The 13,513-nt window shown below is 37.2% G+C and overlaps 1 protein-coding gene across 1 annotated transcript in view; it reads right to left on the bottom strand.

Moving 5' to 3' along the window:
• LOC150108079 (dynein axonemal heavy chain 3-like) overlaps positions 1-13,513 on the bottom strand; it is a 1,881,116-nt gene that overhangs the window by 185,063 nt on the left and 1,682,540 nt on the right. Inside the window, exon 67 of the mRNA XM_090415945.1 lies at positions 2,288-2,441. Coding sequence (XP_090272071.1) covers positions 2,288-2,441 — 154 coding nt within the window. The remainder of the gene's footprint in view (positions 1-2,287; positions 2,442-13,513) is intronic.

The raw sequence follows: 13,513 nt of genomic DNA, 5'->3' as shown, positions 1-13,513 counted from the left end.
TATGACTGAGCATCTGCAGTGATCGCCAATACATGATACCTGTGATCTCCTCTGGCCCAGCTCGGGCAAATGAAGTAAAGCCCAATCACTACTTCGTTCGCTTTGCGTTCACAGCTGCCAGTATTCCCGAGCGCTATAGGGTATTCCCACCTTATGGGACTGCTAATTCATAAGTAGTATAGAAATAGAAGACGAGACACAACATTAATTTAAAAAAAAAAAAGAATTTTAATTAGGAAAAGATTTTTGGAAATTTTACTAGTTTTTTTTTTCCCCTTTTTCTTTTGGAGGGGGCCAGGACCCCTTGGTCCCCTCCCTGGATGCACCAATGCTGCTTGTAGTTTATTCCACTGAGAGGGTTCATTTTCATTTTGCAACTGTGCAAACAGCAGTTCTGAAACATTTTCATTAAATTTTGATTTTACTATTGGATTTTGTACCATTTGCAGATCCCATTTTAGGGGTTGACTTCTTTTAATTTTTATTGTTTTCAGGCAAATATTCAGCTTCATTAAGACCAGTCTATGATCAGATCCACAGTCAGCACTTGGCATCACCTTTGAGTTCCGTATTCCATTGAGGTAATGTTTACTGACCACAATAAAGTCTAACTGATTTTTGTATCTCCCATCTGGACTTTCCCATGTGTATCTTGCTGTTGGTTTTTGCTCAAAATAAATGTTAGTTATGATGAGACTGTGCTTGTTACAGAAATCAATCAGTTTTTGTCCTCTCTCATTCCAAATTCCAAGTCCAAATGGGCCCATGTGTGTAGATGTTCTCTCTGATCCAACTTTTGCATTCCAGTCACCCATAGCACAAATAACACGATTCAACTTCTTTTATACACCATTCTATTTCATCATACATGTTATCTATTTCTGCTTCCTCATTCTGTTCTGTAGGAGCATATATCTGAATGATCAGTATATCTCTAGGTTTAGACTTCACTAGAATTGCCATTACTCTATCTGATTTTTTGATGACACGGTGGTTGCTGAGCTGTCACGGTGCATTGGGGGGGGTCCCCTCGGTGGTGGATGAGGGGGGGATGGTCAGTGGCACTACTTTGTAGGCCTCCCAGCTGGGTCCAAGGTCCAAGGAATAAATGACTATACTTGATAAATATAATATCATCAGCAGTTCAACAAGCAATACAAAAATGTAAAATGGATGAAAAAAAAATATCAGTAATTTAGAAAATGACATTTCTATAATATAATGTAGAAAACAGTGCACATATGTTAATATTATAATATGTTAATTATGATTTATTTGAATGAACTGATTTAATAGTTTTCTTTATATATGATATGGTTTAAGATTTACTTTTTGATCTAATTAAAAAAAATATTTATAGATACAGAACTTTCTTTCATGCCTACTTATTATTATTATTATTATTATTAAACAAGACCTCATGGAGTCAAAGACTCATCTAGGAGGTCCTTTTATCTTACACACACATCTCATCATACCGTGTCTTAAACACATTCAAACTACTTGCAGACACCACGCTCTCATGCAAGGCATTCCAATCACTCACAACTCTGCACGAAAAAAACCTGCCTCTCACTCCCTTACTCACACCCTCCTTATACAGTTTCCAGGGATGACCCCTGGTTCTCCCCTGATCTCCCACTATTCTCTGTAGAACTTCTCCACCATTGATCCTATAACAACCCCTTACCAACTTGTAGGTCTCTATCATATCTCCCCTCTTCCTTCTCTCCACGAGACTCTGCAAATTACATCTTTTCAATCTTTCCTCATACTCAACATTCCAGAGGTCAGAAACTACCTTAGTCAGTCGCCTTTGGACCCTTTCCAACATCTCTTCATCCTTCTGAAAACCCGGTGACCAAATCTGGGCACAATAGTCCAAGTGTGGCCTAATCAAAGCCTTATACATTGGAACAAGTATCTCCCTACTTCTACATGTCAGTGTCCTCCGCATCATTCCCAGAAGTCTTTGTGTTGTCTTCACAATTTTGGCGATGTGTCCCCTAAATTTTAGATCCTTATCCACTATCACCCCCAGATCTCTTATTTCCTCTACTTCCAACAATATATTCTCACCAAGCATATATCCCAGTCCTCTGGAATACATATACCACTTCCTAAATCTAGTTTTATCACTGACTGCTACTTACAAAGATGAGTGTTTGATTAACTGGGAGGCTATAGAAAATAATATAATGATCATGGAAAGTCTTTTGGGCACACATTAATTATACTGTTATATGAGTATTTGACAGTTAAATATCACTGAAATATGATACCATACCTGTAATGTCTCCTGGTTGTCTTTCGTAATGTCAGCATTCTCATGAAGACCAAATACTTCAGGATGAGGATTCAAGGGAAGTCTTCTTATGTATTCAACATATTCCTCACGTTCACCATCAGGTGGGGCAAAATATGTTCCACTTTCAGAAAACCTGCCAAAAAATTTGTCCTTTTTTGTATTGCTAATTATATGAATATAAACACTGCTAATTACAGGGATGATCAAAAAGTTTATAGTTTATGGTTAGCCAAACAAACTATATTCTTATTGGCTTAAACCACAATATAAAATGATAGTAACAACATGACAGAATTTCATGCTGGTGCAGCATCGCAAAGTTAAACAAAGCCTCTGTTATTTTTGCCAGGGAACCAGGGTGAACAGCAAAAAGTCAGCTACTGGAACAAATTCTGAATTACATCTCAACTGAACAACACCACAGCTCAAGAGCAGTACTATCAACATAAGAAGCCCGAATAGCAAAGAAATGGAGCTGGCTAAGGAATTGAATAAGTACCAGATTGACATAATAGGAGTGACTGAAACAAAAAAGAAAAAAATGGCGAGATCTTTCTGAGCAATAAATACAAAATGTTATATTCAGGAAATAACAATCAAGGAAAAGAAGGAGTAGCCATAGTATTCAACACTAAATACAAGGCTAATCTTCTTGAATGGCAGGCAGTCTCAAGTAGAGTGAAGTGGGCAAATATGAGAATGGGAAACTGGACAATGAGACTTATTTTAGCCTATCGTCTGACAGAAGGTTCTACTAATGGAGAAATGGAGAAATTTTTTGAGGCTTTAGAGAAAGCAACTGACACAATGAAAAAGAAAAAGTTGGTCCTTGTTGGGGATCTAAATAGCAGAGTAGGAAATGATTGTCAGACATACAAAAATATTTTTGGAAAATTTGGAGAAAAGAGCAAAGCTAATAATAATGGGAAATGCCTATTGATTTCTGCACAGGACATGAACTGGTTATTACTAACACAATGTTCCAACATAAAAATGTGCACAAATTCACATGGAGAGAAGAGACAAGGAATAAGAAAAGTCTCGTTGACTATGTTATTGTTGATAGTGATGTTTTCTCACTGGTGCAGGACACTACATCTTACAGAGGATTTGAAATTGGCTAGTGATCACCATTTAGTCTTAATCATCATAAAATTGAATTTCATATTAAAAAGAAGAACGTGCAAGAAAGTTTTAAAGTGAATAAAAGTTGAGCAGCTCTCAGATGGGAACTGTAGACTAAAATACACAAACCTTATTCAAGAAAAAAAATGAAAGAGTTTGAAAATAGGAACCAAACCTTGGAGATTCAGTGGCAAATCCTGAAGAAAACATTGATTGATTCAGCCAAAGAGGCATGTGGTGAGGTTGTCTGCAAGGATAGAAAAATCAGAACTCCATGGTGGACACAAGAAGTTAAAGAGGCTGTGAAGGAAAAGAAGAAAGCATATCAAAAGTTATTGGCAAATAAATCAGCTTGTGCTCTTAAAGAATAGAGACAATTGTAGATAGCTAAACACTGTATAAAACTAGTTAAACAAGAGTCATGGGAAGACTTTGGTAAGAATATAGAATATAAATATCAAGAAGGTGGCAAAATATTCTGGAAGTTGTTGAAAAAGCTCAGAAATGGAGGAAAGAGTGCTGTAAAAGGTATCAGAGATGATAAAGGTGACATATAAACTGGAGAAAAAGGATATCCTTGATATACTTCGAAAAATTGCTAAATGAAACAAGCAGTAGCAGCACAGTGGTAAAAAACACTCAACAGGCATGCAATAAGGAATAGATATCCTTGAAATAGAAAAAGCCATCAAAAGCCAGAAATGTGGAAAGGCAGCAGGAGTAGATGATACTGACCACAAATGCTAAAGGAAGAAGGTATAAAAGTCTTACAGTTGCTGCAAGGCATAATTCAGAAGGTCTGGACAGAGGGATGAATTCCAGATTATTGGATATAAAAAGGGAAACAGAACTGAATGTCAGAATTATAGAGGTATTTCCCTACTGAATGTTCCTGGTAAGATTTATGCAAGTATACTTGAGAAACAGTTGAGAAGGATTGTAGAAGAAAAGCTTGGTAGAACAAGCTGGATTCAAATTAATTTATATGAAATAAGAGAAAAATTAGTCAAAATACTAAATTAGCTGTACTAGACAGTGTTCAAACTAATTTTAACTTATGGATCTGAGAGGTGGGTTAGAAATAAAACACTTGACCAAAGAATACAGACCACAGATATGAGAAGGATTAGGGGTGTGAACAGATGGCATCAATGGGAATATCATCTTAAAAATGAGGATATTACGAAAGACCTTGACATTGTTAGTATCCAGGAATGTGTTAGTTAAGGTAATGTGAGGTGGTATGGTCACTTAAACAGAATGGGAGAGGAAAGATTAGCAAAACAAGTGGTCTCTGTCAGGTTGGCAGGAAAAAGACTCGCAGGAAGACCAAGATATACGTGGATTGATACAGTAAAAATTGCCTTAGAACATAGAAATATAAGTTTTGATAAAGTTGGAGTCCGACAGGTAACATATTGATTTGGAGGAAAATTGTAGATAAGAGGTTAGTAATGATGTAAGTTTTCATGTAGTACTATCATATCCTGTAAACCCCTTAAGGGTACATATCAGGAATTTGATTTTGACATGTTTTAGTAATCTACTTACTTAATACAGTAGGTGATGATTTCATGGACAGATTGGGAGCAGTTGATGATGGGGAGGAGAGACAGACTTTAAGTGAGCAAGAGATGTATGGGGAGTTGAGGAAATGTGATGTTAATAAGGCTGTTTGACTTGATAATATATCACCACGTATTCTGAAGGAATGTGCCAGGGAGTTGACATCTGTCTTGACATACTTTTTTTTCTAAAATATGTCAAGTTCCTAAAGAGTGGAAGGAGAGTAAGATTGTGTTGCTTCATAAGGGAAGTGATAGAACTCAACCATCAAATTATAAGCCTATCTATGTGTGTCAGGTGTTATGGTTAAGTTGTTGGAGAAGCTCGTGAGAACTAGGACCCAGAGTTGGGTTGACAACAATGGTATTATCTTTGATGGACAGCATGAATTTGCTAAAGGGAGGTCATGTTTTAGTAATCTACTTACTTATTACAATAAAGTAACTGCTTCCTTGGACAGAGGAAAAGGATACACAGTAATATACTTGGATTTTGCGAAGACTTTTGACAGATTACAGCATGATAAGTTGATAGTCAAACTGGAGTGGATGGGGTTTGGATATTAAATTGGTGCATTGGATTGGAGATTGGCTATCTGATAGGTATCAACAAGTTGTGTATGGGGGAGCGATATCCAGGAAAAGGAAAATTACTAGTGGTGTGCCTCAGGGGTCTGTTTTTGGGCCATTGCTGTTTAACTTGTATATATTAATGATATTGGTGAAGATTTGTATGGAGATATTCAGTTGTTTTTGCAGATGATGCAAAGTTGGGACGAACCATGAAGAGTAATGAAGATGTTGTACCCTTACAAGAAGACTTTAATAAGTTGAGTGATTGTGCACAGGAAATGGGATGTGAATTCAATGTTGCAAAATATAAGGTTTTAAAATTTGGAAAACAAAAATGGGATGCAGAATTTATGCTTGGTGAGGATATATTGTTGGAGTTGGAGGAAATAAGAGTTCTGGGGGTGAAGTGGAGAAGGATCTGAAATTTTGGGTACACATAGCCAAAATTGTGAAGACAACACAAAGGCTTCTGGGAATGATGTGGAGGACACTGACTTGTAGAAGTAGGGAGATTCTTGTTCCATTGTATAAGGCTTTGATTAGGCCACACATGGACTATTGTGCTCAGATTTGATTATCTGGTTTTCAGAAGGATGAAGAGATGTTGGAGAGGATCCAGAGGTGACTGACTAAGGTAGTTTCTAACCTCTGGAATGTTGAGTATGAGGAAAGATTGAGAAGAAGCAACTTGCAAAGTCTGGTGGACAGGAGGAGGAGGAGGGGTGATATGATAGAGACAAGTTATTTAGGGGTTGTTATAGGATCAATGTTGGAGAGGTTCTACAGAAAATAGTAGAAGATTAGGGGAGAGCCAGAGATCATCCCTGGGAACTGTATAAAGAGGATTTGAGCAGGGGAGTGAGAAGCAGGCTTTTTGCATGTAGAGTTGTGAATGATTGGAATGCCTTGCCTGAGAGTGTGGTGTCTGCAAAGAATATGAGTGTGTTTAAAGCGCTGTATGATGAGCTGTGTGTTTGATAAAAAGACCTCCTAGATGAGTCTTTGATTCCATGTGGTCTTGGGTAATAATAATAATAATAATAATATATTTTTCTGAAACGTTTTTTAATAATCAAAAAGTGGCTTAGAACTAGGACTTTGAACAGAAGAGCAAATGAAACACGTGATGCTAACCCTAATTGGGATACACGTTTTTTAACGGCGAGTAAATCTGATACTATTAAAGTAGAAGAAACAAGCAGTTCAAAGAAAAAGTACAGTAGGAAATATAATAGTTCATATTTGGAATTTGGGTTTACTTGGTGTGGAGATGAAAGTGAACAGAGACCTGGATGTGTTTTGTGTTATGAAATGTTGTTGAACAAGTGCATGAAACCTGGGAAACTCTGATATTTAGAAACTACATATTGTGATGTGAAAAATAAGCAAATTGAAAAAAAAAAAGCCAATTTCAGAAATGCTTAGTGATATTAAATCATGGGAAATATGTAGTTTCGGCCATGGGTCTGATTAATAGCAAGGCACTGGAAGCATCTATCTTTTAAGTTTGCTCATAGCGACTATCAGGGAAAATTTACTACTTCCAGCTATAAAAGATGTGGTAAAAACTATGTTTGGCAACAAGTTACTGAAAGATGTTGATTTGACTCCTCTTTCAATGACACTGTAGGTCGCAGATTAATGATATGGCAGGTAACGTAGATTCTCAGTTAATCGAAAGAGTTAAGAAGAGCCCTTATTATGCATTTCAAATATAAAAGACTACTGATGTTACAAATGATGTGCAGTTAATATGCTAGCTAAGATATGCACATGATAACATTCATGACGATATTCTGTTTTGTAGAACTTTGTTATCCCGAACAACTGGAGAAGAAATATTTCACAGTCCCAATAATTACATAATACACAAAGATATCCAGTGGGAAAAATGTATGGGCTTCTGTTCGGATGGAACTTGCGCCCTTACGGGCAGGCATAGTCGGTGTTGTTTCTATGGTCAAGGAAGTGGCTCCGGATATGAATTGGTATATTGTTTGATACGTAGGGAAAGGTTGGCTTCCAAAGGAATGCCACCAGAATTTAAACTGTGCTATACAATGCTGTAAAGCTCCTTAATTTTATTAAGGCTCGACCATTAAATAATAGGTTATTTTCAGTATTCTGCGATGAAATGGGCAGTGAATATATACAACTTTTGCTTCATTCTGAAATTCGCTGGCTTTTCAGGGACAAAATACTAACAAGATTATTTCAATTAGGGCACGAAGTTTTATTGTTTTAAATGAACGTAATTCTAATTTTGCATCACTCCTTGTTCATGAAGTATGGTTATCAACACTATCCTATCTTTCAGTCATTTTTTTCGAAATTAAATGAACTTAATCTCTCTCTTCAGGGAAATTCTTTAACTGTTCTTGATGCCTATGACAAAATAAAGGCATACGAGGAAAAAAAAAACTGGTTAAGTTTAAGGGAGATGGTAAATCCTGTATTATTCTATAGCCGGGTAAGAAACTCAGATCGAAATCCTAGAGTTTCATGCCGAAAAAACTATCGGCGAGCCCAAGTGTAAGTAATCACTTAGATAGTACAACACCAGGGCAACTCGGAGCAAAGGTGGAGCAAGTTCCATCACTGTCCTTAATATTCTCTCATAATGTCAAACGCAGCTCCTAGGAGATGTATTACTCTTTTACATTATGAGAAGAGGTCACTACCCAGACCGGTTTCAACCCTTTTTGAAGTCTCATCAGTGAGTAGGTAGACCTGGAATATCAAGGTTTTAAGTGAACCGAACTTACATATACTTCTACTAACGAATTGCTAAACTGGTGTACTTATATATTGTTATTACTACTATAACAAGCCAAAAGGCTATTTTACCGGCAACATAAGTTAAGTTTAAGGGAGATGGTAAATCCGGTATTGTTCTATAGCTGGGTATGAAACTCGGATCGAAATTGTAGAGTTGAGCTCGCCGAAAAAACTATCGGCGAGCCCAAGTGTAAGTAATCACTTGAGTAATACAACATCATCACCTTTGCTCCGAGTTGCCCTGGTGTTGTACTACCTCAGTGATTACTTACACTTGAGCTTGCCGATAGTTTTTTCGGCATGAAACTCTAGGATTTCGATCCAAGTTTCGTTCCCGGTTATAGAATAATATGGGATTTACCATCTCCCTTAAACTTAACTTATGTTGCCGGTAAAATAGCCTTTTGGCTTGTTATAGTAGTAATAACAATATATAAGTATACCAGTTTAGCCATTCGTTAGTAGAGGTATATGTAAGTTCGGTTCACTTGAAACCTTGATATTCCAGGTCTACCTACTCACTGAGAGACCTCAAAAAGGGTTGAAACCGGTCTGGGTAGTGACCTCTTCTCATAATGTAAAACAGTAATACATCTCCTAGGAGCTGTGTTTTACATTATGAGAGAATATTAAGGGCAGTGACGGATCTTTCTCCACCTTTGCTCCGAGTTGCCCTGGTGTTGTACTACCCAAGTGATTACTTACACTTGGGCTCGCCGATAGTTTTTTCGGCATGAAACTCTAGGATTTCGATCCAAGTTTCGTTCCCGGTTATAGAATAATACAGGATTTACCATCTCCCTTAAACTTAACTTATGTCGCCGGTAAAATAGCCTTTTGGCTTGTTATAAAAAAAACTGGTGTTGTGCATTAGTTATGTAAAAGACGGATAATTTGCACCTTTTTCAACACTGAATCCTTTTTAGTGGAAAATTATATTTTTATTGATTCTGAGTTTCTGGAAAGGGTTTGTAATCACCTCAAAACTCTGAAACATATTTTCCAAATAACTTTTATAAGAAATTTCTGTGGTTCGAGATCTATTTCAGGCTTATAGTCATGCGAACGACCTTTCGTTATTGAAAAAAGAACAGTTAACTGAGCTTTCAAGTGACAGTGGGCTTAAAATGCAATTCTGTGATCTTGGTTTGGCTTGATTCTGGATCTCCCTTCAGTGAGAAGTGAATTTCCCGACTTATCTGAAGAAGGACTGAAAATCGTCATGCAGTTTTCAACAACCTATCTTTGTGAGAAAGGATTTTCATCGATCCTTCAAATAAAAACAAAATACAGAAATCGTCTTAGTGTGTGCTGATTTTCGATTGAAGTTGACCAATATTGAGCCAGATATTCAGCAATCCGGAAAGGCTGAGAAGTTGAACCATGTCATTAAAAATAAGTAGTAACATAATTATATCATATTATTTATTTGGACTACAGTTTCTGATTATTCTCGTTACTGGTTTTGGAGTGAATCCATTTCCAAAATCGGATAAAATCGGGAATGAAACAAAAGTTACGCAAAGTGACGTCACTGTAAGGCAGGCAGCTATCAATAGCTGCCCGCATCCCATTTAGCGAAGTTCTGTATGTTGTACAGTCACTTGTGGGAATATGCGGCCCTAGAACACCGAATCCGTCACACATGCAGACAACAACATCCATACGGTCATGGACTGTACAGAAACACACATCACAGCATAACGAATACAAGCAGCACACAGGACGGATATAAATAAAACCGCCACACGATCAATGAATATCTGTCGGATTTATGATGACCACTGCTGTGCCTCTATCCATCCTGGATAAAACAGGACGGATAGAATTAAAACTACCATCATAACATGATTAGTACAAATCACATGCGTACGGTATATACAGCATACAGTCGCTGGCGGGAAAATGCCCCGACCACATGAATGGCACTTTGTGACTGACATCGTGGATTGGACTGTTTATAGATATCGGGAAGGACCTCACATAACAGAATGTCTTAAATTTTTTTGCTAGTTATGGAAAACTTGTCAAGGAAATAAGGCGATTTGTATGGGCCAGAAGTGTGTGGATGGAGGGAGGCATTAATGGCTTTGGGATGTTCTGAGTGAAATTTTTGGGTATATGCAGGGGATGGTTTGGACAGGACAAGGGATGTCATCCATGGATGTCAAGTTCGTATTCAGTATTATGATGAATGGAGTAAGATAAGAACAACATTTTTCCCTCGTCTCACAATGCACTTAGCGAATGGAACAGTTTACGTGTCACAGATCAAATCAGCGAGTGCGTGAAGATAATTTTATATGGGGATAACATATAATATAAAAGTTGATGTGGGTAGATGAATGGGAAATAAAGATAAATGTCATTGTGGGCAGATGAATGAAGGCATCAGACATTTTACTCCACTATAGATGGTATAGTGGAGTAAGCAGGAAGTATATGAGGAATTATGTATATTTGATGTCATTGTATGATTCATTGTATGTCAGCACCACGGCGCTGGCGTTCCCCATTCATTTGCCCATGGTACCAACGGCGCTAAAAAAAGTTGTTGTGGGGTGAGCTTAATGAGTGTGGGCAGTTGAATGGGGATAACATATAAAATATAAAAGTTGCTGTTGGCAGATGAATGGGAATGTCAGCGGGATTGTGCTGATATACAATGACATCAAATATACATAATTCCTCATATATTTCCTGCTCACTTAACTGCTTACTCCACTATACCATCTACACCACATTTCCTCATGACATCACATTCATAAGAATAAAATTCACTGATAAACTGCTCATTGAATATCTCAGCTATATCCTCTGCAGCTGTTACCAGTCCACCTTACCATCTGCTAATTAATCAATTTTCATTTGCTAACATCATCCTCCCATAATCCTTTCTACTACTTGACGCATATCAAAGAAATTTCTAGGTTTTTTCTTGGTTTGAATGGCTAATTTCTGCTCACAGCACACTATTGCTTACCAAGTCACTTTCCTGACCTGCTTTCTGTGCTCTCATGTAACTGATTATTATCATTCATCCTGTACCTCCTCCATAAAGCCTTCTTTTTTCAGACTGCATGCTTGACATCATCTGTTTTACTACTACCTTATTTAACCTTCTGACTCTTGGAGTACATTCAAACATTGCTGCACTTAAATATCTCTTGATCAGTGCCCAAGTAGCATCTGCTCCCCCCCCCCCCAATTCCTCTTTACATGGTATAGCTGCCATTTGTTTCCTAATCATACTTACTAGCCTTATGGTCCACATATATATATATATATATATATATAAGGGTGAAGACAATACAATGCCTGTACAATGAAATGTGTAGGCAAATTGGCTTAGTGAACAAGAGAAGGGTGATTTAATTATAATAATATTGATTAGAATGAAGACAAAACATCAAGTAAGGAGAATGAATTTCTTAAGGAAGAGCTAACTTTGCCATTATGTAATGAAGGGAACACAAGGGTTGATTGAGAGCCTTATCTCCAATCATATCATCAGAGGATATGATTACCTTCCTCCAGTTAGGCGAGAGGGACTGTGATGTGATTACCTGGGTTGTAGCCAATCATATGAGAACTTCTGTGAGGAAAGGATATATATATATATATATATATATATATATAGAAAGGATATATATATCCTTTCTATAGCCAATCATATGAGAACTTCTGTGAGGAAAGGATATATATATATATATATATATATATATATATATATCCTTTCCTCACAGAAGTTCTCATATGATTGGCTACAACCCAGGTAATCACATCACAGTCCCTCTCGCCTAACTGGAGGAAGGTAATCATATCCTCTGATGATATGATTGGAGATAAGGCTCTCAATCAACCCTTGTGTTCCCTTCATTACATAATGGCAAAGTTAGCTCTTCCTTAAGAAATTCATTCTCCTTACTTGATGTTTTGTCTTCATTCTAATCAATATTATTATAATTAAATCACCCTTCTCTTGTTCACTAAGCCAATTTGCCTACACATTTCATTGTACAGGCATTGTATTGTCTTCACCCTTCATATTTCCTGTTAATAACAATATTCTATGAAAATCTCATTCTGTAAACCTCCTCCTCACACCATTCTGCTTTTTCCCTTGTATCTCCACACAATTTTCCCTGATATCATTAAATGATTATCCTCAGGAAATATCACATCCTTCCATTTCTATTCTCATCAGGATATCATTCTCATCCAATCCTGTTTCACTTGTTCCAACTATGCTTGGTTGAAGACACACAATGCAGCCATTTCATTAGTAAGCACAGCAATTCATTTCTTGGTCTATAACCAGTCCTATCCATGAATGATGAATACCCCCAACCATTATTTTTCCACACCTGCTCTTCTCAACTCATCCTTATGACCCTTTAGTTCTTATATCTCTCCACGCTCAACTACTACCTGTGCATCCCAGGTCATTCATTTGCTATGCTGATCATCCTCATACATTACTGCTTCAAGAATCCACTCTTTTCACTTCCTGTCCCCCAAATCCCCGATCCTGTTTCCCTGTCTGGCTTGCACTCCTTTCCCCACATTCACATCTCTCTCTCTCTCTCTCCACTTCTGTCATCACCTCTAACTTCCACTGATTCCTTCTTCACGTTATTCATTGCACTTCTTTTTAATAACAGTCTCTCCAGTCAATTATTAGACACAAGTATTCACAAGAATAAGAATCATATTTTTTTATTATTGCAAATATTTCAGCCAGAAATTAACAAGCCATCATCAGTGCATCAGCATAATCACAAGGCGTAACCAGAAGAAAGAACGTTAATCCAATTTACAGAGCTGAGACAATTGCCAGGAGAGTACCATAGAGTGGTTACAAAATAAAATGAGATTACAATTAAAGCTAAAATTAAAATTAAAATGATTTGAAATACCAAAGTTAACAAATTAAATACATTTAATAAGCCAAAAGGCTATTTTACCAGCGAATAGAAAGGGGGATGGTAAATCCCCTTTATGTTTTTAATAGCCGGGTAGAAACTCGGATCGAAATCCATAGAGTTTCATGCCGAAAAAACTATCGGCTGGCCCAAGTGTAAATGATCACTTGAGTAGTACAACACCAGAGCAACTCCATGCAAAGGTGGAGCAAGCTCCCTCACTAACTTTAATATTCTCT

This window comes from Typopeltis vanoorti, chromosome 3 (assembly GCF_054136105.1).
Source record: "Typopeltis vanoorti isolate ZY-2024b chromosome 3, IOZ_Tvanoo_1.0, whole genome shotgun sequence".
Lineage (NCBI taxonomy): Eukaryota > Metazoa > Arthropoda > Arachnida > Uropygi > Thelyphonidae > Typopeltis > Typopeltis vanoorti.
The sequence above is the reverse complement of the archived record's forward strand: the minus strand, read 5'-3'. Positions and strand labels throughout refer to the sequence as shown.